The following is a 24150-nucleotide window of genomic DNA, read 5'->3' as shown; positions in this document are numbered from 1 at the left end:
CAAATGGTCAAAAAAGTATGCCTCGGTCCCTGGTGGAGCATCCCCCGCTGCTGTAGTCCCCCTTCCCAGGCCCAAAAGTAAATTACTTGGTTTTGGGGCAGGAAAAGGGGGAGATGGCGCTGTTCCCACTCTCAAGCTCAGCATGACTTTCTTCACTCTCTCCACTTTGATGCTACTCATGCTTGTTTGGAGGATTCAAAGGCACTGCAACCAGCTTATTGTACATTTTGGGAACACTCATACTTTCTATCTGAAGAAGTGTGCATGCACACGAAAGCTCATACCTATGACAAACTTAGTTGATAGAAGGAATTTTTAAAATTTTGTTTCGACTATGTCAGACCATGAACATAAGAACATGAAAAAATAGTTGTAACAGACTTCTGTCCTGATATTCAGATGTACCCTTTTCTTCCACAGATTTCCAGAACCACACTATGCTGAAGGAAACTCTTGTGCTGCAATAAAATATAAAGTCACCTCTGAAAGGTGCAGTACTGTATTTAGATGGATTTGCCAGAAAGACCCTCTCCTACTGTGATTTTTTAGTTTGATAAATGCAGTAATTATGTGGGTTTTCGTTATTTGCCAAGAACACACAATAAAAATGTCATTGAGTGACTGAGAAGATTATGTAAAGGTATTATTCTATTGTCATCAAAATAACTCTTTGTGAAATCCAGAGGTAGCACACCTAAAAGTCAATTTATTTTGGCTGCTAAAAGATTGGTTTTAAGTCACGATTGAGGATCAGCTGTAGAATTTGACAGTGCATAATAATAATAATAATAATAATAATAATAATAATAATACCCCACTCATCTGGCTGGATTTCCCCAGCAACTCCGAGCAGCTTCCAGCACATGTAAAAACATAATAAAACATCTAATATTAAAAACTTCCCTAAACAGAGCTGCCTTCAGAAGTCTTCTAAAAATTGTATTTTCTAAAAAAAATGCAAGAGTTAGCAGAAATGGTGTATTTAACAAACTCTTTAAGAGACAAGTCAAATGAGAAATTCACAAACAATACGTGCAAACATATAGTAAAGGTTTGTTGTCTATGCAAGCATTTGAATGATCTTGGAGAATGGACTATTAGAATCTTTGTTTAACCGAGACGCCCCAAGAGAAAGTAATGTAATTAGATGTTGAATGTAGAAGATCTTATTGAGTTATATACATCTGGGTTAAAATATTGATCATATATCAGGTACTGACAGGAAGTCTAGGGGGGGTAGGGGTAGAGGGAGGGGGAAAAGTTGGGGGGATGAAAAGGGAGGGGGTTTCTTTTTTCCTTTTCCTTTTTTGATTTGGTTTTTGTAAAAATGAAGATTACTGTTGTTATGGAATATGGTGTAAGTTTCCTTTGTGTTATGTTTTGTTTTGAAATGAAATGAATAAAATGTTTTTTTAAAAAAATTGTATTGTCATTTATTTCCTTGACATCTGATGGGAGGATGTTCCACCGGGGGGAGGGGGCACTACTGATAAGGCCCTCTGTCTGGTACCTGGTAGCTTCACTTCTCGCAGAGGACACCTAGATCTGTCTCTCTGTTCCATCTGAATGAGGAGAAGCAGTTGAGATGTTAGACTAGTGCTTGAAGGTAGTGATGGGCTGGATGTGAGCCAATAAACTGAAGCTGAATCCTGAAAAGATATGTGTCCCAGGTCTCAGGTCCAGGAGGTGGGGAGGCAATCTGCCCTTGGTAGGCTAGCTATGAGCCCTTTTGGACGGTGATGACTTGGCCACTGTGCTCCATGCTCTGATAGGTTTCAGAATTGCAATGCCCTGTATGTGGGGCTGCCTTTGAAGACGACTCAGAAACTTCTGTTGGTCCAACATGCAGCACTATAGCACTATGGTGATGTAACTTCATAGCGTCACTCAGGAAATCTTGCCACATTTCCCACAACATCATTCCTACAATTGTTCAGCAGATGAGACACCCTGGAAGAGTTGTAGCATAATAAACGTGTGGGCCGAAAGGAAAAACTCCAGCAGAAAAACAAAGGATGTTTATTGCTAACAATAATGGATCAGTGGGATCACTCTCCAAAAGACTGAACAATGGTGGAACCTCCTTAATATACATAGCTGCTATCTGTTAAAACAATACATATGCATAAACTTCCTCCAATCTAAAGTTACGACACAACACTAATTATACCATGTATGGTCGTTCATTCATTACATATTCATTAGTCAGGAAAACAAAGAACACCACCACCCCCCGCCGTGATTCCTCTTCATTCCTTTCTAATGTACCTTGGGAGTAAAGCCACTCCTAGCACAAGATAAGGCACAAGGCCGCTAGCCTGGCTAGTTAGCTGAGCTTATAAGTCTCTATGTGCATCAGAGTCAGTGTGATGAATCCCCTCCTTCAGTAAGGGGGCCAAATACTTATCACATATTTTTGCATATGCGCTAAACGCAGTGAAGGGGGGGGGGCAACCTTGTATGTTTATATGAGATGTTACTATGAAGGAATCCTGTACATCATGAACTGTACCTGTATTTACCTAAAGCCACCAGATAGAGTGGACACTACAAAAACATTACTAGCCCCTGTAAATAAAGGCAGCTAAAAAAGGAATGGGAAATGGGAAAACAGCACTATCACATATAGCAAATGAATGAGCCAGTGCTTAGAAATGTCTGTATTTAATAACTTGTTGAGCTCCAGCCAATGAATGTTATCTAACACTGCCATCTAGAGCATGTAACACTGGTACTGCAGCCAAATGAAATGTTTTCCCTTCATTGACAGCTGTTATGAATGAAATGTCATCCCAGCCAGTTACAATGTTACTATGTAAAATAAAAAAATTCCTTCAGTAGCACCTTAAAGACCAACTAAGTTTTTATTTTGGTATGAGCTATGTGTCTAGCCTAGAAGTAATTGTATCCTGTCTAAGTCACTGTATAAAATACACTGTGCAGAGCCTCAGGAATCCACTAAAAGCAGCTGCTCCTTCCATCTCCATGAGTCCTGTTTGGCACAGGGAAAAGGAGACTCTAGACAACAATTTACCAAAAAGCGTAGAGTTATGTAGGCAGAAAACACCTCACCTCAGGGGTGACACTTACTCAAGTGCCAGACAGGTAGTCATCAAGATCACAAAGAAAGGCAGCCCAGGAATGGATTCTGATTCCGGAGAAAAAAGAAGATCAAGAGCAACTTGACCAGTTGGGTCAGGAAGTGTATTTTTATTGTCTTGTATTACTGGCTGCGGGTGGGAGGGCTCTGGAATGCAGGAACGGGGCTCTCCCTGCTGGCTCCGTGGGGGGGGAGCCATGAGGTGCCTGGCACCGCCAATGGGGGCTGTCCTGCCAACTCCGCGGGTTTTCCCCTCTCTTAAAATGATGGAGCAGTCGGGTCGCCGGGCCTCTCCACAGGCTGCGCTCTCCGTGTGGCGATGGCTTAGCCAAGGCGGAGCCCCAAGGCCTCCTGGCGCGGGGAAGGCAGCGAGCGCGGCGGGCCTATCACAACCTCTCCCCCTCCAGCTTCCAGGATTTAACCCCAAATCTCCTCTGGATCCACCTTCTTCCATGGCCATTTGTTCCCCATTGGCTGCAGTCAGTGCTTCTGGATCAGACTCACAGAATTGCAGGGTCTTGCCTCCTCCAGCGTGGTGAATTTTTTTTTTTTTAAAGAGCGAATTAATTTGGAACACCAGTGCACCGTGCACAGCTGAGGAAAGCACAGGCGAGGCGGCCTGCACACGTGTGAGAGGGGGGGACCCCGTGGGGGTGGGGGGCGCCTGAGGGATCCCTGCACCATGGCACCCAATGAGATTAAGACAGCCCTGGGTACCATAGCTGCCAAGTTTTCGCTTTTCTCGCGAGGAAGCCTATTCAGCATAAGGGAAAATCCCTGTAAAAAAGGGATAACTTGGCAGCTATGCTGGGTACTGCCCACGCACCTCCCCTCTGATGATGTAGAGATGACGTGGTGGTGATGAAAGGTGGGAGGAGGGACTGGAAAGTGGGGTAATTAATAAAAGTTGGGAGCACCTTCTGGGAGGGGTTCGACTTATCTCTTTGCAAGAGGAGTGCGGACCCTGCTATAGCAGTTTTGTATGGGAGTGTGTGTGTGCTGAGTTCAAGAAAGACAGGACAAGAGCTTTGACCAGCAGAGCTCTGGGAGAATAAAGTGCTAGTTTTTATTGTTAAAGATTTTAAAGACCAGCAAGGCTGAGTCTGGTGTAAATGCCAACTATACCAGTTGGCCCCTTCATGGATCAATGCCTTGTCGTGGCGAAGGGGCTTGAATAACTCAGAGAAGCTATGAGCTATGCCATGCAGGGCCGCCCAAGATGGACAGGTCATAGTGGAGAGTTTTGACTAAACGTGATCCACCTGGAGAAGGAACTGGCAAGCCACTCCAGTATCCCTGCCAAGAAAACTCAATGGACAAAGACAACAGGCATATAAAGTTATGATGCTGGAAGATGAGCCCCTCAGGTCGGAAGGCGTCCAACATGCTACTGAGGAAGAGCGGAGGACAAGTACAAGTAGACTCAGAGCTGATGAAGTGGCTGGGCCAAAGCCGAAAGGTCGCTCAGTTGCGGATATGCCTGGAAGCGAAAGGAAAGTCCAATGCTGTAAAGAAAAATATTGCATAGGAACCTGGAATGTACAGGAGTGCCTGGCGTGCTATGGTCCATGGGGTCACGAAGAGTCGGACACGACTAAACGACTAAACAACAACAACAACATACCAGTTGGACTTCAGCAGAGTAAGCGCAGACACAGCAGAAACATCTTGGTCGCAGTTGAAGGCAAGTAGCTTGACACAGGAACTCACTGCCACTAGTACTGAGTGTACAGCTTTATTTACAATAGCTGTTGTGTGCTGAGCTGCACGTTCGCACCAAAGTCAAATCTCCAACATTTATTACATTAAGAAATTGCATCACAGAATTCAAAAGCACCAATCAAATTTATCCAGCACCTTCCCAAAGTTCCCATGTGGGAGGGGAGGGCCCAGTATCAAAAGATTCTTTGAGAGCCTTTGAAGCAGGGAGAACACTAATCTCCCCATCTACAAACCTATCTGCATTTCTGCACTACAAAGGACATGCAATACATGTTGAGGCTAAATAAACAAACAGGACAGAAGGAAAGGACTTTGGAAAATCCTGAGGGCAATAAAGGAAAGCAGGTGTTTATCACCTCACTGCGAAAGATAGAGATCTACATCAAAGGCCAGCTCCTTAATCTTTATGGTTCCAGGATGCCTGGCCAGGAAGAACAAATGGTCTGTGTGCCTGCTCGGAGAAGCTGACAGCCTAAGTACATGAGCTGTCGGCTTCCAGGTAATGGCAAAAAATAAGAAACAGCCAGATGCAGGGCCTGTAATATTATATGAAAAATCACATAGCTAAACTAGACCAGCTTAAGAGCACATTCACTTGACCGATCCACATTTGGGTTCGGGAATGCAATTGCTTGCGACCAGCACAACTGTCTAGTCCAGTTATGAATGTTCATATTAAATTTACATGACCACTACAGTTTTGCTTATACAAATAAAGGTCAAGCTTCTTAGCCACTTTGCTTTAAGTTTTGCCTTGGTCTTGCCCGTTTTCTTTCAAACCTCTGACCGCAGGGAATCTTTTAACCTATCGGGCTCACGGAATCCCCTAAGGACTAGAGACCAGCTGCCTATGAGCATTTTGGTTATTTCCACATAAAATGGGCAATAAAATAAAATGTGTGTGATGGATTCGACCTTTGTGCCATAGGTGTGATCTGTAGGAGTTAACAAGGTCTGTTCAGTGCACATCCAGTCACAGCTGTAGCTAGGTGATCTTGCGCCCCAGCAGAACCATCCAGGTTGCACCTGTAATAGGAATTTATACTCCCAAAAGAGGGGTCTCAACCTCTGAAGGAGGACTGCACCCCGTGCAGAAGCACTTTGGTTTTAGGCTCCTTCGGTCGGGAGGAAAAATAACAAAGACCACACCAGGATTGGAAAAAGCAAGGTCTCGTTGTTTATTTTTAAAAAATGACAGTGGACTGCTGCAGCTGGGTCCCCCTCACGTTACAAAGGCACGGAGAGAGGCCACGAACAAAAGAAATCCCTTACTTTTATACACTTCATTTCAATGGTACAGAAAAGGCAGGAAGGGAGGATTTACATAAGGGGATAGGTAAAACAGAGTTGATGTCTCTTTTGATGTAAGGTTGTAACAAAAGTATGCTTTGAAGTGACCTTCTGATGGGAGGTTGTAACGAGAGGTGTTGCGTGTTCCCAATCCCATATTATTTCCCTTCACAGGAAAGAACCTAGTTTATCAGTTCCTGGCTTATCAGTATGCAGATAATGTTTAATTAGTTTGCTTGGGAAATTGGCTTTAGTGTGAAATCCTGTTTCTGTATTTATTTATTTATTTATTTATTTAACAAAGTTGTTAGTTTGCCTTTCCTGGGTAGCCTGGTGCGACGAACCCGAGACGTTGTCACCAATTAATACGACAATCCCGGCGGTGTCACTAAACTTGAGATGATCCCACCTAATATGTGCGGATCCCACCAAAGCGATGTGCCTCCCTTTTTATAACACTAGCAGAGTGTTGAAGGAAATTGGTTATTTCACAACCAACCCACCTACCCTTCTTGCGCCCCAAATAAACTGCCTGTTTATGTTTGGGGTCTGCTAGTAATCGAAGTGCAGTTCCAGTTCTCCCAATAACATGGCTCAGTATCCCTTTTAACTCCCAGCAAGTGTATCAGGAACCACCTTGTGCTCACAGTCAGGATTCCCTTTTTACCTAAGGTTCCCCTCAGCAGCCTGTTGCTACTTTGTGGCACCTTCTTCCTGGCACTTGTCTTCCCTGGGCTTGACCTTGAGGTTTTAAACGATTTTCCTGCTCCTCAGGTTTAGTCTAACCTCCTCTCTACAGTCACCACCCTTTTGAGTTAGGATACTTCACTGGAATAACAAGGCACATCCATTTTTAACGTAACATTTAAGAAAGCTTTATTAAACTAGAGGACATGTAAAATGCGTAATTGTTTCATGCGTACAAGCTCTTAGATCATATTCTTAGTTTCATATAACACTGGCTAGATAATATAATTCTAGTAAACTCCTCAGAACACTCTAATATCCACTCCAACCCACACACTCCTGCTCCCCATTCCTTTTAAACTCATGGCAGTCCCGCCCCTCAGGAATGGAATGCGTCACTCAACAAGGAGGTTGGGTTTAACACCTTCCACCCTGGAGTTCTATCGCAAGCCAGCCCAGTCTGTTACATTTTCTCCCCTTTCCCAAAACACTGCGGAGGCATACTCAAAAACACCAGAGTAATGCCGAAGCAGGGAGATAGTCTCTGGAATTCCCTGGCTTACCTTCCCCCAGGTGTTCTATATACACAAACCTGTTTGACAGCTATCCTTCAAAACATCGGGATAGTGCATCCGCAACCACACTCTCCTTTCCCTTTATGTGCTTGATGTCAAAGGAGTAGTCCTGCAGTTGCATACTCCACTGAACCAATTTGTTATTAGTGCTTTTCATGTGACTTAACCATTGCAATGGGTAATGATCCGTGAATAAAGTGAACGGTCTCCCCCACAAATATGGTCGTAATTTCTTGACCGCCCACAAAATCGATAAGCACTCCAGTTCCATGGCAGACAGATGTTGTTCCCTGTCTAACAATTTTCTGCTGATATATAAAATGGGGTGCTTGAAACCATCCTCCCCCTTCTTGCATCAGCACAGCTCCCAATCCTACACCCGAGGCATCTGTCATTAATGCAAAGGGGCGTTGAAAATCTGGAGCTTTTAAGATAGGCTCAGCCATCAGTGCGGATTTTAACACATCAAAGGCCTGTTGGCATTGCTCTGTCCAGTTCACTTCGTCAGGCTGTGCCTTTTTAGTGCAGTTACTCAGCACCGCTGAATGTGAACTGAACTGTGGAATGAACCTTCTGTAATATCTTATTCCTCCTATGAATGCTCTTATTTGTTTCTTAGTAGTGGGCACAGGCCAGTCTCTAATTGCTGCTGTAATATCTTATTCCTCCTATGAATGCTCTTATTTGTTTCTTAGTAGTGGGCACAGGCCAGTCTCTAATTGCTGCTACTTTGTCAGTATCTGGCCTGATCTCTCCACCACCCAGCACATGTCCCAAATATCTCACCTGTTGTTTCCCTAGCTGACACTTGGAAGCCTTTACGGTCAACCCTGCATCGCTTACCCTCTGCAATACTATATTTAAGTGCTGTAAATGTTCTTTCCAAGACATACTGTATATGGCAATATCGTCAATGTATGCGACCGCAAATTCCCTCAGGCCATTTAGTAATTGGTCCACTAGCCGTTGGAAAGTGGCTGCAGCATTTTTAAGGCCAAAAGGCATTACTTTGAACTCAAATAGCCCATCCTTTGTTATGAATGCTGTTTTCTGCATGTCTTTGGGGCTCATTTCCACCTGCCAATATCCCTTGGTCAAATCCAGTGTAGAAATAAACTGAGCTCTCCCGATAGTTTCAGTCAATTCATCCACGCGTGGCATGGGATATACATTTGTAACGGTCACCAAATTTAACTTCCTATAGTCCATGCATGGGCGAAAAGAATTGTCTGGTTTTCTGACTAGGATCAGAGGAGATGACCATGTGCTTAAAGATGGGACAATTAAACCCAGGGTCAGCATTTCCTTGACCTCTTTAGAGACCAAGTCAGCTTGTACACCAGTCACCCTATAAGGAGCACTGGCGACAGGTTTAGCTTCCCCCGTATCAATCTGATGCATAGCCAGATTGGTCCTCCCAGGTACATTGGAAAACATTTGCGCATGCTGCGCTAGTACCATTTTTAATTGGGACTTCTGCTCCTGCGTTAACCCCTCATTTATGGATACCTCTGTGAGGGTTGTTCCCAGGCTCACCTTTCCCCACCCGGTCAAATGGACTTCTTGCTGTAACTCACCCCAACTTTTAAAATTAAATTACTCCTATCAAAATAGGGTTTCAGCAGGTTAACATGCATCACCTTGCAACCTTCCCCTTCCCCTTTTACATCTACCACATAGGTAACAGCAGACAGTTTTTCGACCACCGGGAAAGGGCCGTCCCAGTGTGCTTCCAGCTTTCGTCATCGTCTGGTCCTCAGCACCAACACGCTGTCACCTGGTTGAAATGTTCGGTTCCTGGCGTGTGCGTTGTACCAAACCTTCTGGCGACGTTGTGCTCTTTGTGCGTTGTTCGCAGCCTTGTCTCTCAGCTGCTTCAGATCAGTTTGTAGCTCTTGCACATATGATAGCACATCAGTCTGTCCGACACCCTCGCCTCCAGTCCAAGCATCCTTTACTAGGTCAAGGGGCCCCCTCGGCTGTCGTCCAAATAAAAGTTCGAACGGGCTGAAGCCGGTGCTTTCCTGAGGCACCTCCCTATAACCGTACAGGAAATGTTATAGACGCTCATCCCAGTCATTTGGGTGTCTCAGGGAATAGGTTTTGATCATTTGGCAAAGCGAGTTGTTAAAATTCTCCACCAAACCGTTCGTCTGTGGATGATAACGGGTTGTCTTCAAGTGCTTTATTCCACACAAACGCAACAGTTCCTCCATGGTCTTTGCAGTAAAGGCGGTTCCCAAATCCGTGATGATTTCTCTGGGGTATCCCAACCTTGCAAATACAGCTAAAAGAGCTTTGGCCACACTCTTAGCGTCTACTTCTTTTAGTGGGACAGCTTCAGGGAAGTGTGTTGCATAGTCCATCACACATAAAATATATTTGTTCCCTCTCTGTGTTGCTCTAGAAATTGGTCCCACAAGATCCACTCCTACTCTTGCGAAAGGTTCAGAGACCGGCTTCCGGGTTCAGCGCCAGCGCCGATCGGCGGGGTTTCGTCTCGTCTCCGAGACGGCCCGTCCCTGCTAGGAGTGGGGAGGGCAGCGAGAGCGACGCTGCGCCCCTTAGAACCTCGGGAAGGGCGTCCCGGGGGCAATTTGCTCGGCACAGCCCCAATCTGGACTCCCCAACTCTTCGGTTAGCTCTAATAAGAGCTCCGGAGCGAGGAGGGTAGAAGTCGCGGGGGCCATTTTGAGCGGCAACGTTATTCTAGCAGGGAGAAGCTTCAAGCCGAAGGCGGAGAGCGCTGGATTCTTCCGAAAATAAAACGATTGGAAAAGACTGTAAGTAACCTCACGATTTGGATTATAAAACAATTTGGATCTGGGAGAGAGGGGAGAAAAGAGGAAGCCACCCCCCCCCCCACGGCAACAAAAGAGACAGTAAATAGAAACCCGAAGCCATAAACAGAAGATTTGCAATTCAAAAGGATCCCTCAAAGGCATCAAAGAGAATCTCCCCTTTGATGCAGGGTGAGAAGGGGAGAGAGACTGTGGTTTATGACTGCCCTGCAGCAAGAGGTAAAGACTGAGAAAAATCTTTCTTTTCCTCGGGAGCCGGCAGCCCAGACAACCCAGTGAGTTGATCAGGATTTATGAGTCAATTTTTATTTCACTTTGTATTTCTGGACTTTCTGGAATTTCTTTTTTGGTTTAAATGTTTGTGAAATGTGAGTTCGAACTTTATTGTTAATAAGACTTGAAGAATGCAGCCAGCTTGTTAAAATGGAGTCGAGAAAATAAACTGTGATCATATTCCACCCCACGTGACAAGTTTTGACCTTGGCAGGATTGAATTATGTCAACAAAAAAGTGTTCCCCTGAGTTCCAGCGGTCTGTTTTGACCTTAATGTGGGAAACAAGAATAGAGCTATGTCAAGAGGAGACACGACGGCAAGAGTTACAGCAAAAATTTCAGATGGTGATGTCAGAATATGATTCCTTAGGAGATGAAGCTTTTGACACTGAAAAAGATGAATGTGAGAATGACAATGATGATGACTGTGATTTGGAAGGAAAAGATGAAGATGAGGACTGTGATGATTCAACACAAAATGAAGCACACCACGAAAAAAATGATGACTTTACTCTACAAAAAGTTGGATGGAGTGCCCTGCTTTTGAAGGGGGCACGATTGGTATTATTGGAACTCCAGAACGCCCACAGGGAAGAAGGAAAAAATATGCAGAGAAGAGAAGAAATTCAGGGGTCCTGTATGGTGGCCTGGATGGCAAAAGACTGTAAACAGGGGGTGGGGTGAAGGGAAAGTGATGTTGTGATTATATGGATGGATTAACAGGTTTATAACTGGTCTGCTGATTATGGAATTTGCTGGATTGGGGGGGTGGAGCCGGTAATCGGGGATGTAAGGTTAAATTGAGAATAGTTATAGTTTTAAAAGTGAATGGATTTTGGAAAATGTGAAAATATGGAGGCTTATAGAGGGAGAAAAAATTAGGCACGGGAAGATAAAATGGGAGTTTGATTTTTCAGTGATTTGAATATTAGATGAAAATGTTAACAATTGATTTATAAGTTGTATAAGATACAAAGGTGTATTTTTATAAAGTAAGAAACTGTTGCAGATGATAAAAAAGGGATGAAAACCGGGGAAGGGGGGGGAGGGGAAGCCCACAAAATATGGTTTTACAATCATGAATGTAAGAAAAAATTTTCTGTTTTGTATTGTTTTTTTTTCTTTTTTTGCCCTTTCTTTTTTTTTTCTTTTTTCCTATTTCTATTTTTCTCTTTTTTTTGGTATGACAATAGATGGTTGGATGGATGGCCTCCTGCGTACTGCCCTGGTTTGCTGGAGCTCCCTGGTGGCAGGGGGGGGCTTTGGGGTCAGGGGAGGGGGAGGAGGACAGAAATCCAAGCATAAAATGGACCATCTCTGACTGTTCACATACATGGGATACTTCTGTGGCAGGGGAGGACCCATGTGGGTGGGTAGGAAGGAGGTGGAAAAGGTGTTTATGTATGTACCGTTTTTTTTTGTTTTTTTGTATTCTGTAAAATTAATAAAAAGTATGTTTTTTAAAAAAACGAAAGGTTCAGAGACCACAGGGATAGATTGCAGCAATCCCTTGGTTTTGTCTCCCCTTTTTCCAGCTGTCTGACACACATGACAGGACTGGCAGTAGGCTTTAATGTTCTTTCCCATATTGGGCCAGTAAAACCGGGCTTGTACTCTCTCCCTGGTTTTATTTATTCCCAAGTGCGCTGCAGTGGGGGCATCGTGTGCCAGTTGTAAAACTTCCAGTCTATATTTTTTTGGCAACACCAACTGTTCTTTTCGTACCCACTCTGCTGCAGTCTTACGCCTTTGTGATATTCTATATAATAGTTCCTCTTTTACACAAAACACCCAGGGCCTTTCTACTGACACTTCTGTGCCCTGCTGCCCTTGAGCTTCTTCCCACAGTTCCTTTAAAGTTTCATCATCCTTCTGTTCAGCTAGGAACTGGGCCTTGTTGGCTGTTATGGCTCTTATAACTGCCATTCTCCCCAACATTCCGTCCCCCTCAGGATCAGCTTGGGCCTCTTCTAATGCAGTTAATGGACTCCCTATGGCTGAGGTTTGGGCTCTAGTTGTTACTTGAACATTAAATTTAGGCTTGGCTACATCATTGCCTATCAGAACAGGTGTATCGATGTTGTCCCAGGTGCCCACTTTCCATTTTCTCCTCACGCCATTATAAACAATATCCACTTCTGCTACCAGGACCTCGAACTCAGGACCCCATATTCCCTTCAAACTAAAAGTTTGGTCTTTGAGGTACTGATCCTGTGTCACACAGTGTGATCGCAAAAGACTCATTTCTGCGCCAGTATCGCAAAGACCCAAAAATTGCTGACCGTTTATAGTTACTGGCTCCATAAAGTCTTTATTAATCCCCTGATCAGCTCTCCAGACTTGCCTTATGTTAGCCACAGTCTCTGAGGCACTGACAGTTGATTCTGTGTTACATTCCTGAGGTGATTTTTTTTACCTCAACTTGTGTCAGTAACTTTACTGACTTTGTAGCCGTGTTAGCATTTTGTTTTTTAGCTAATTGCGGGCACCGAGATTTTATGTGTCCTTCTTGACCACAAAAAAAACCAAGCTATTTTTCTGGCTACCGGAGGGTCTTCTTTGCCAGGAGCTCTCCCTGACTTCTCCCCCTTTTCATAAGGCTTCAGCCGTCTGTTCTTTGGCCACTGCCTTGGGACCAGCATTTCAGGACAGTCTCCTTCAATCTCATCTAATATTAAAACCATTTTGGACACATTCTGCAGCCTTTTATCTTTAATAAACCAGCGTAGATTCATAGGGACGTGTTTATAAAACTGCTCCACACAAATTAGCTGTTTTAATTCTTGGAAGCTTGTCACACTGCTCCCCTGAATCCACCTGTCCAGCAAACGATCTAGCTTGCTTGCTAGCTGAGAAAATGTCTCTTTAGGACCTCTTTTCAGTTCTCGAAAGGCTTTACGGCTTTGGTCAGCGGTTAGCCCACAGCGTATTCTCACCCGCTGCCTAAATATCTCATAACTGGATAGTTCTGTATCCCTTAAGTCTGAGTATATTTCACTCAAGATGCCACATATTTGAGGCCTCAGATACATCATCCAGTCCGCCTCAGCTATTTTTAATTCTTGGCAAATACGTTCGAAACTGAATAGATAGGCTTCGATATTGTCCCCATTTACAAATTTTGGGAACCTTTTTAGGTTGGCTGAGGTAACCTCCACACTCTCTCTATTTGGAGATACCTCTCCTCTTAATTGGATCTCCTCCAAACGCATTCTGCCCAACTGCATCTCTTTTTCCATTTGCAACCTCTGCATTCTCTCCTCAGCCGCTATCTTTTCCTTTTCCCTTTCAGCTTCAATTCTAGCTTTTTCCTTTTTGCTTTCAATTCTAGCCATCTCAACTTTTAATCTCATAAGCTCTACCTCAGAATTTGGGCTTTCCTCGACCCCTTCTGTCCTCTCATCCCCTTTAGCCTCTCTTGCTTTTCTTAAATGTGTCATTTTCCTCTCTGGGAAATATTGTCTTAAACTCCCACAAACTTCAGCTTTGGTTGTGGATTCAGATCACGACGCTGCCACCAATTAATGTGACGATCGTCCCACCGCTGCCACCAATAAAATGCGACAGTCCCGCCCCTCAAGAATGGAATGCATCACTCAACAAGGAGGTTGGGTTTAACACCTTCCACCCTGGAGTTCTATCGCAAGCCAACCCAGTCCGTTACACCTGGCCATTCCTTTGAGATGGAAATCATAGAATCATAGAGTTGGAAGAGACCACAAGGGCCATCCAGTCCAACCCCCTGCCAAGCACTTTAATTCTTGAGACAATGGGAAAGTTCCTTCACACACCCCTCCTTGCAGCAAAATAATAATAATAAATTAAATGGTTATAAAGTGGTGTAAAAACCGAGAAGTATCTGCTGACCCGAGGGAAAGGCAGCAGGCAACAAGTGGCCGGCCATCGGCCACCTCCTCTCATGAGGCTCTCTGGGGATGCTCCTTTTCTGAGGCGAATTGCCCGGCGGGAAGCTGGTGTGGGCAGCTGCCGACTTGCCCGAAGGAGCACAGAGACCCCTCCAGCTGTGGCGCTTCCCACCCACTCGCCTCGCTCCTTCGCCCAGCCGGCTTGCTCCTTTTCACCTCGGCGTGTGTGTGTGCACACCCGCCTTTCCCCCTCAGTCCCAGCCGGGCTGCTACTCTCCCCACCCCGCCTCACTTTCCCTCCCTCCAGGCGCATGGCTGGCTGAGGCACTCAGTGGGCACGCAGGGATAGCCTCCCACAGAATGAAGAATAGCTCGGCTGGTGGCAGGAGAAGCTGCTCACAGGCCAAGCCCAGCCTGGGAGCAGTAACAACCTGAATGACAATGGCTTGCCCCCCCCCCCCAGTTTTGACCCTGGGTACCACCCTGCCTTTCAGAGAAACATTTGGTCGGTTTGGGAGAATCAAAATGGCTTCAGGATTGCCTTCCTGTACCATTTAAGACGTGATTGATATATACACTTATGAACATTTAATTTTTTATATATGACCCCAAAATTCTTACAACACGCCCCCTAACCCCGGCCAAATTAGCATCCACTGCCCTTTCTCATTTGTGAACTGGTTTGCTGCAGATCCAGGGTTCTTCCCGTCGGCCGCTAGAGCTGGCAACACCTTGATTGTAAATGTAAGCAGATTCTCCTCCTCCCCTAATTTCAAACCTAAAATTTCAAACAGAACATATGTTGGAATAATAATAACAACAATTTTATTATTAATATGCCAGCTATCTGCCTGGGTTGTTCCAGCCACTCGGGCTGGCTCCCAAAAAATATTAAAAACATAATAAAACATCAAACATTAAAAACTCCCAATAGAGGGCTGCCTTCAGATGTCTTCTAAATGTCAGATAGTTGCTTATTTCCTTGACATCTGATGGGAAGGTGTTCCACAGGGTGGGTGCCACTACTGAGAAGGCCCTCTGCCTGTTTCCCTGCAACTTCACTTCTTGCAGTGAGGGAAATGCCAGAAGGCCCTTGGAGCTGGGCCTCAGTGTCCAGGTTGAACGATGGGGGTGGAGATGCTCCTTCAGGTATAGAGGACCAAGGCTATTTAGAGCTTTGAAGGTTAGCATCATAGGAGCCCACTCCTAGGTGCCGAGATCCCTTCGCCCCCCCATAAAATATTTGAGGGGGCTGCCCCCCCAAAGTTCATGGGCAATGCCACTCAAATGGTGTGCATCTTGTGATCAGTTATATAAGGCAGGTCCAAGCGGGAGATAATCAGAGCATGCAGCACTCTGGTGAGACAGTGAGTAGGCAGGTGTACCAGATGGAGCCAGCAGAATTGACCTGCGCCTCCATGGATTACTCCCAGGCTGCACAGCTGGTCCTTTAGGGGCACAGTTACTCCATTCAGGACCAGGGAATCCTCCAAACATGCCTATCCCCTGATCCCAAGAAACTGTACTTCTGCATTGTTGGAATTCAACCTCAACCCATTAACCGCAATAGAAAATATCCATAGAAATATCCCTGGGAACTAGCAGAAGAAGAAATGCCAAGCATAGATGCAGTAAAGCCTCAAAGCAAATTTTCACCTGAAGAAGACAATTGCATTCATATTCATATAATACAATTATTCATATTTCAAGGTAGCTTTTCCACCAAAAATTTTTCTTTAGAATCTGGCTTAGAAAGGAAAACTCAAACTCTCGCTGCACTATGATTGAAAATGAACATCTGTGTGTGCTGCTCACCACAAGGCGGAGCTCTGTGTATAATAAGTGAGAAGGCTTCTGGTCAGTTCCTCAACATTCAAGCAGACTACTACCGGTAGTAACAATTGTGAAACCACAAATTTGCCCATGACAGTGGCATGCAGTGAATTTTTTTGTAGTGGAACAGTTCGGGCAAGTGGCACCAGCTTGTGTTTGGGGTGGGGGTGGGGAACATCTCACAAATGATGTTGCGACACAGAGATGTCCAGCGTGAGCATCACACCTCCCTCTCTAAGCCAGGCAAAAGCTCCCTGGGCTTTGGGAAGGAGGTGCCAGGCTTTTATACTTCAATACTCTTATTTACTGGGAACATTTTGGGGACTAGCCTAGTCCCTCTAGTCCGCTGACCGCATACCACTAGGTTAGGACCAGGAGCTTTGTAGCCCTAGTGGAATACTGTATATGCAGTGGTTTTTCAGGGGGTACTCGGGGTACTCAGTGCCTGCACCTTTGTTCTTTTCCAAATGTTAAAAGCGTGGCACTTACTGTAAGAACTTCAGGGTGAATATTGGCACCTTGTTTTCTATATATATATACAGTGGTACCTCGGTTTAAGTACACAATTGGTTCCGGAAGTCTGTACTTAACCTGAAGTGTGCTTAACCTGAAGCGAACTTTCCCATTGATAGTTATGGAAAGTGGATTAATCCGTTCCAGACGGGTCCGCAGAGTACTCAACCTGAAGCATACTTAACCCGAAGTATGAGTGTAAATTGGTTCTGGAAGTCTGTACTTAACCTGAAGCGTACTTAACTTGAAGCGAACTTCCCATTGAAAGTAATGGAAAGTGGATTAATCCATTCCAGATGGGTCCGCGGAGTACTTAAACTGAAAGTTCTCAAACCGAAGTGTACTTAAACCGAGGTATGAATGTATATAAAAGCACTGCATATGTGGCTCCTCAAAACACACCTGTTTGGGCAAGCATTCCTTTGATCTTTTGACTTGAACTATTTTAACTGTTACACTGTTTTAAGGGGCTTGTTTATTACACATTTTCATTGCGGATGCTCACCAGTTGTTGAAAATGGTGCCATCGATCCATTTCCAAGGTTCCTGGTCATTCATCCTTTGGAGACCAATCCAGTAGTCAGCAGGACCTTTGTATCGTCTCAAGAAGTTCTTAATAAAGAAAAGAAATGTGAATACATTTTCAACCCTCATCCAAGTGGAGAATCAACTCCATTTAAGGCTTCAGACTGTGCTCTGTATCTTTCTACTCACCATCTCTTTTTGGGAGTCAATCACGACCAAAGAGGCATTGAAAGAGGCACAGTAATTCTGGCTATAAGTCCAGTTTCTGTCACTCTCTGAAAAATAGTAGCATTTCCTTTGGTAGCCTATCCAGCCATTTGGACAGCACTCAGTTGGAGTGGAAGGAGAAGGTTGCACTGTTGGCAATACTTCACAACTTCTCCCTAGAAGGGTATCAGAAAGTGAGACAGATCACTATCCATAGCTTATCAATAGTCCTACTCAAAATAAAGGTCAGGCAATGTACTCCACACATCAACATTTTATCTGTGTGCTGCCTTTCCCCAAAAAGAATCATGCTCAAAGCAGCTTGAAACAAAGAAAATGGGAACACATCTCAAGCATCGTAAAAACAATCACATAAAAATATAGTATAACAACATACACCACACACAAAAACTGTGCGCAGGAGGTCTCCGATCAAGCCCCATAATCTCGAGGTGGGGCTGGATAAGGGTGGGGAAATGAGGGTAGGAGGGAGGGCAGAAAGCCCAGTGCCCATCTTTGTCCACAAACTCAGGAGGTTGCAGGACATGGAGCAGCTTCTCTTGTGGCTCAAGCATAGATAGTCAACCTCAATTGACTATCCATGAAATACACTGCCAGGGTCCAATTGACTCTCCCTGAGATGAACTTTTATTAGGGGAAAAAATGTACAAGAAAGTGTCGGGAAACTCAGAAAAATCTGAAGGATCTGTCAAATTATTGAGTAAGATGGTGTGTGGACAATGTCGTTGTGGAATTTAGTCACTAGGTGGGGCACTGGACTTAGTAATATGTGACATGAGGTCAGGCATTTCCTGTGACTGTTGGCTCTTGTTTAGATTTTGTTTTGTAATGGCTTCAGCGGCACAAATAAATATAATAATAATAATAATAATAATAATAATAATAATAATAATAATAATATTTTATTTATACCCCGCCCTCCCCAGTCAGAACCGGGCTCAGAGCGGCTGTCACCAGTAAAATTACAGTAAGACATAAAAGATAGAAAACAATTAATTAAAATACGGGTTTAAATTTATTTATTTTTAATGCAGCCTCATTTTAAATTGCCCAAATAAAAAACCATAAGGGAGGGAAAACATAGGGGTCAGAATGAGTCCAGCCCAAAAGCTAGGTGGAACAGCTCCATCTTGCAGGCCCTGCGGAAAGATGTCAAATCCCGCAGGGCCCTGGTCTCCTGTGAGAGAGCGTTCCACCAAGTCGGGGCCAGTACTGAAAAGGCCCTGGCCCTAGTTGAGACCAATATAGCCACCTTATGGCTCGGGATCTCAAAAATGTTGTTATTTGTGGACCTTAAGGTCCTCCGCGGGGCATACCAGGAGAGGCGGTCCTGTAGGTACGAGGGTCCTAAGCCACATAGGGCTTTAAAGGTCAAAACTAGCACCTTAAATCTGATCCTGTACTCCACCAGGAGCCAGTGCAGCCGGTAGAGCACTGGGTGAATGTGGTCCTGAGGCAGGGACCCCGTAAAGAGCCTCGCTGTGGCATTCTGCACCTGCTGGAGTTTCTGGGGCAGCTTCAGGGGCAGCCCCGCATAAAGCAAGTTACAATAATCAAGCCTGGGGGGTGACCATCGCATGGATCACTGTGGCCAGATCAGGGCAAGAAAGGTAAGGGACCAACTGCTTGATTCGGCGGAGATGGAAAAATGCCACCTTAGCTGTGGCTGCAACCTGCGCCTCCGTGGAAAGGGAGGCATCGAAGGTTACACCCAAACTCTTGACAGAAGGCCCTGGCACTAGTTGAGCCCCCGCAAGAGATGGGAGTTGGCCCCCCAACCCCATGTCGTCCCGACCCAGCCAGAGGACCTCTGTCTTCAAAGGATTTAACTTCAACTGGCTCCCACACAGCCATCCAGCCACAACTTCCAAGCACAGCTGTCCATCAGCAGATAAATCGGGGGGGGGGGGTCATCAGCATATTGATGACAACCCAGCCCAAAAACTCCGGACAATCTGGGCAAGGGGGCGCATAAAGATATTGAAAATAATCGGGGAAGGGATTGCGCCCTGCGTGACTCCACACACCAAGGAGTGCTGCGGCAACAAGTCCTTCCCTAGCGCCACCCTTTGTCCCCGACATGAGATAAAGGAGCGCAGCCATTGACTGACTGTGCCCTGAATCCCCACGTCAGCAAGGCGGTGGTCTAAAAGTTCGTGATTGACCATGTTGAAGGCTGCTGACAAATCTAAAAGAATCAGCAGTCCCGACCCGCCTCAATCCAGCTGTCTACGGAGATCATCTGTTAGGGTGACCAGAGCCAAATCGGTCCCATAACCAGGGTGAAAGCCGGACTGAAATGGGTCCAGAGCCAATGTTTCATTATTAGTATTTGTCCTCATTTAGGAGAAATAAGGGTTCCACATATAGCTCTGGTGACAGTGACCCAGTAGTACTTTATGCAGCTAAGCAGAATCAACAACGGCAAAAAAAGTTGGATGGCAATCACTGACTCCTGCTGGCTATATGTGGTATTTTGTTCATCTTTTGGGGGGATGCAGGTGGTGCTGTGGGTTAAACCACAGAGCATAGGGCTTGCCAATCAGAAGGTTGGCGGTTCAAACCTCTGTGACAGGGTGAGCTCCCATTGCTCGGTCCCAGCTTCTGCCAACCTAGCAGTTCGAAAGCACATCAAAGTGCAAGTAGATAAAAAGGTACCACTCCAGTGGGAAGGTAAACGGCATTTCTGTGTGCTGCTCTGGTTTGCCAGAAGCAGCTTAGTCATGCTGGCCACATGACCCGGAAGCTGTCTGCGGACAAACGCCGGCTCCCTCAGCCAGTAAAGTGAGATGAGCGCAGTAACCCCAGAGTTGTCTGCGACTGGACCTAACGGTCAGGGGTACCTTTACCTTTACCTTTTAGGAAAGATAAATAAGTTCTTGTCTAGCTTCCTTACTGGTCTGCCCTTTCAGCTTTCAATGGCAGATGGTCTCAAGATACACAAAATGCAAAGGCAGCAATGTTGATCCACTGGAAAATAAATCAGAACTCCACACAACCTGAAAGTTAGTTGACTATGAAGGTATTGCCTTACTGTGAAGATGGCTGTAGTTTGAAGAGTTATCACTACCATTCAAGAAACTACCAATGTGTTTGAATAGCCAGCATGAGATGGTTGTAGAAAGTCAAACACATTTCCCCCGTGTATTCTGGACAGGAAAATGAGCAGTGAGGCAGTCACAGTTTTTATGGGCAATCTCAAACATCTTTGAAAGTGCAGGTGTGGGTTCTGAATGATGCCCTTTTAAATCCGTTTCAGAATCTGATACTAATTTAGTAAGGCAGGGGAAGGAAGGACTCCAGAAAAACTCATCCTTATGAGTTTGCTTGTTACTGAATGGTGACTTTTATTTTGACCAAGATACAGACATGTCTGTCTTGCTATCATAAGCCTACTTACTTGGAAATATGTGCTAAGGTTTTCCGTTCTGAACAGGTGTGCTTATGGTTTTATATTCTGCATTGCCTATATGGGAAACCAGAGGTCTTCTGATGTTGTTGGACTCCAGCTCCCATCAGCCCTACAGAGCATAGCCAATGGTGACGACTGATGGAAGTTGGGCTACAATTTCCCCACCCTTGTTTTATGCACTTGCTAATGGACACATTTGTACAAGCCTTGTCACCTGGTGCTGGAATCCTTTCAAAACAAGGCACTTCTGCAAGACCCTACCCCCTGATATGGTTGGACTACAACTCCCATCATCCCTGACCATTGGCCATGCCAGCTGGGGCTAATGGGGATATACAATCCAAAATGGCAGGGTAGCCTGCCGTAGTGCTTACTTTGGTGGTTCAGGGAGGCAGCAAGGTTGGGGCAGCGTGGGTGCTACTGGAGCCATTCTGGCACCACTGCTGTGGGGTTCAAGCCACTCCACACAGACCCGGTAAGCAACGACAATGCTTCTGCCAGGAGGCCAGCATCATCCCAGCACACCAGCTGCTCTTGCAAGAAGGGCATCAGATTGCAGGAGGTGGTTTGAATCACTTGAAATTTAACCATGTGGGGACATATTGGTTTATTATTAGAGTACAAGAAGGCTACATTGACTGAATGTGGGTCCCCATCCATAACTGCTTCCAGGCTACCTCAACTGAACACCAATAAAGCTATTCAAGCTGCTGAGGAGAGGAGAGTTGTGAGAGCAGGTGGCCTGTAGAGAACCTGGCAGAAGCTACAGCAAAATGGCTCTTCACTTACCTGATAAAAGAATGCTGAGGATGATGATAAGGATCAGAATGGCATTAACGACCAAGCTCACGGTTAGTGCACTAAAAGGAAGTTTCTCTTTTCCTTTATTGCTCAGACCTGCAGAGGGAAATAAAGTGTTAATGTTTCCTTGGTTTCAGCAAGATGCCAGACCTTCTAGAAACTCCAAAGTATCTGAGGGCTCCAAATCTACCCAGGCTTGGGTAGTCCATCTGCACTGAAGGTGTGAGTTCAAGTTTGCATTACACCACGATGTCATACAGTCCTGATTTATGTGGGACATCCTGGAATTACAGAAGCCAATTTTGGCTTCTGATTGGATCCCAGAATGTCCCAATTTTGGGGGGGTCCTGTGCTCTGGTGCAAGTCAGCTGATGACCAAAAAAGAAACTTCCCCATTTTGGTCAGCGGGGTGTTGGAAGGTTATGAGGTAAACTAAGTTCACCTGTGGCATCATAAAGCTTGGTGCCTCCCACCACAAAATCAGCCAACTGGTAGGCCTCTGTGCATGACTGGTGAGTCACCAGTCATTTATTTTATTAAAAAGTATTTACTTGCCACCATCTCCTAAACTATCAAGGTGCTTCAGAATAAAATTTATACAATAAAACAACAATCACCAGTAGAAATAGTAAATATATATAAATATATCATTAATATAGCTGGGAGATCAACAACATTTTAAACAGCTGTATAGCCTTGTTGGCATAAGAAAAGGTCTTCAAGAGATGCTTAGAAGTCAGAAGTGAAGATGCTGGAAGAGCCTTTCACAGCTTGAACTGGTGGCGCTAAATGCCCAAATTCTAGCTGAGGTCACTTGGGCTTCTGAGACATGGAGAGAACCAGGTGTGCTCCTGTGGATGATCTTAGTGATGAAGCTGGGATATAAGGGCTCAGGTGGCCCTTAAGGTACCCTGGACCGAAGTTCTTCTGGGCTTTGTATATGTAGACCTTGGATCTGGCTTAGCAATGTACACACATCCACTGCAAACATTTTATCAGAAGTACCACATGCTGCCAACCATCTGTCTCCATCAGAGGTCTAGGCATTCTGCAAAATCTGGAGCTTCACAGCTAGGCTGGAGGGCAGCCCCAAATACAGCATGGTAGTAATCCAGTTTTTAGTAAGAACTTTAGTGATGGTTAAGAGCAAAGGTTGAAGGGACTGCAGGAACTGAATGGAATGCAATACATGCCAAATGTCACGTAGGCAATGCAGGAAGACAGAGGGCGGTACAACCCATTGTGTGAATCATTAATGGTTAGCCAATGTATGTACGCATGTTCAAGGAGGGAAATTTGAAATAAACTGTATACCCCAGTCTGAGTACTTGCTCTTTTAGTGGGATCCCATCCAGAACAGGTAAGTGGCCTGTCTCCTGGCCATGTAGCTGTTGTAACATCTGTCCTGCTAAGATGGACATCCAGAAGTTATGCTTGTCAGTGTAAATTGCCTAATAGTGGCAGCCTTGTTGAATCCACTGGCAACATGGAAGAGACAGAAGGGTATCTCTGTCCTATGTAGAAACAGAATGGGATATTTTGTCCATGCATCTCAGGCTAGTGCAGCAACCTCAAGCGAATAACCTGAAACCATTTTAATCTTGATTGTAAAACAAACCATTAAGGGAATACATTTTGAGCTCTTGCACATTTCTGTATAACAGAGTTGATTCCAAAATGCGTTAAAATGAATTGTTCAACCAAACAACATTTTCCTGTGCTTGAAGAAGCTTTAATCATTCAATGCAGGATAGAGATTTTTCAAGCCTGCCTCAACCAAATAAATCAAAATAGCAGTTTGTAGTACACAGGCTAGGATTAGCAAATTGACTAAGATTGCTATATTAATTAGGTATATACTGAGGATGGCATAACTGACAGTTAAAGAAAATCAGGTCCAAATGTAAGTACTAGCCACCAAAGTAGTTCATCAGCAATATGTGCAGCTCTGAGTGTCTGCTTTAAGCATTCCCCCCCCCCAGTTAATGTCAACACATGGTTGGCCAGATTGGGTTCCTGAAAGAAAGAGGAACCTAAAAGATGTTTTGAATGGAATCATAGAATAATAGAGTTGGAAGAGACCACGAGGGCCATCCAGTCCAACCCCCTGCCGAGCACCATCAAAGCATTCTTGACATATGCCTGTGAAGCCTCTGCTTAAAGACCTCCAAAGAAGGAGACTCCACCACACTCCTTGGTAGCAAATTCCACTGCTGAACAGCTCTTACTGTCAGGAAGTTTTTCCTAATGTTTAAATGAATGATATGTTCCGAAAAAGTGTTGCATAACGCAAAGTTATGAAGACAGTTGAGCAGGGGTTCTCTGCCAGGAGATTTGCACAGTATCGTTTGCTTCTTGATTTCCTAAGAATTTTTCTTATTTATTTAAAAAACAATTATAAATCACCCACTCAAATATAAATGTCAGTGTGGTCGACTATAACGTAGACCATTCAACCCGGTCAGATAGACACCATATAACAGCTATAACAAAGCATTTCAATGCCACTGTGCTATTAAATGG

The 24150-nt window shown here is 44.8% G+C and overlaps 2 protein-coding genes across 6 annotated transcripts in view; both read right to left on the bottom strand.

Moving 5' to 3' along the window:
* Window positions 1-1264: 1264 nt before the first annotated feature.
* Window positions 1265-24150, bottom strand: part of DDR1 (discoidin domain receptor tyrosine kinase 1) — a 273948-nt gene continuing 251062 nt past the window's right edge. Inside the window, exon 19 of the transcript XR_009557073.1 lies at window positions 1265-3907. The gene's annotated coding sequence lies outside the window, so the exon portion shown is untranslated. The remainder of the gene's footprint in view (window positions 3908-24150) is intronic.
* LOC118078674 (C-type lectin domain family 2 member D-like) overlaps window positions 14831-24150 on the bottom strand; it is a 17148-nt gene continuing 7828 nt past the window's right edge. For all 5 annotated transcript variants that reach the window (XM_060271182.1, XM_060271183.1, XM_060271180.1 and 2 more), the window contains 4 exons: window positions 21616-21723; window positions 17376-17569; window positions 17167-17273; window positions 14831-15093 (listed from right to left, as the gene is read on the bottom strand). In XM_060271182.1, coding sequence (XP_060127165.1) covers window positions 14982-15093; window positions 17167-17273; window positions 17376-17569; window positions 21616-21723 — 521 coding nt within the window. In that variant the 3' untranslated portion in view covers window positions 14831-14981. The remainder of the gene's footprint in view (window positions 15094-17166; window positions 17274-17375; window positions 17570-21615; window positions 21724-24150) is intronic.

Source organism: Zootoca vivipara, chromosome 2 (assembly GCF_963506605.1).
Source record: "Zootoca vivipara chromosome 2, rZooViv1.1, whole genome shotgun sequence".
Classification (NCBI taxonomy): Eukaryota; Metazoa; Chordata; class Lepidosauria; order Squamata; family Lacertidae; genus Zootoca; species Zootoca vivipara.
The sequence above is the reverse complement of the archived record's forward strand: the minus strand, read 5'-3'. Positions and strand labels throughout refer to the sequence as shown.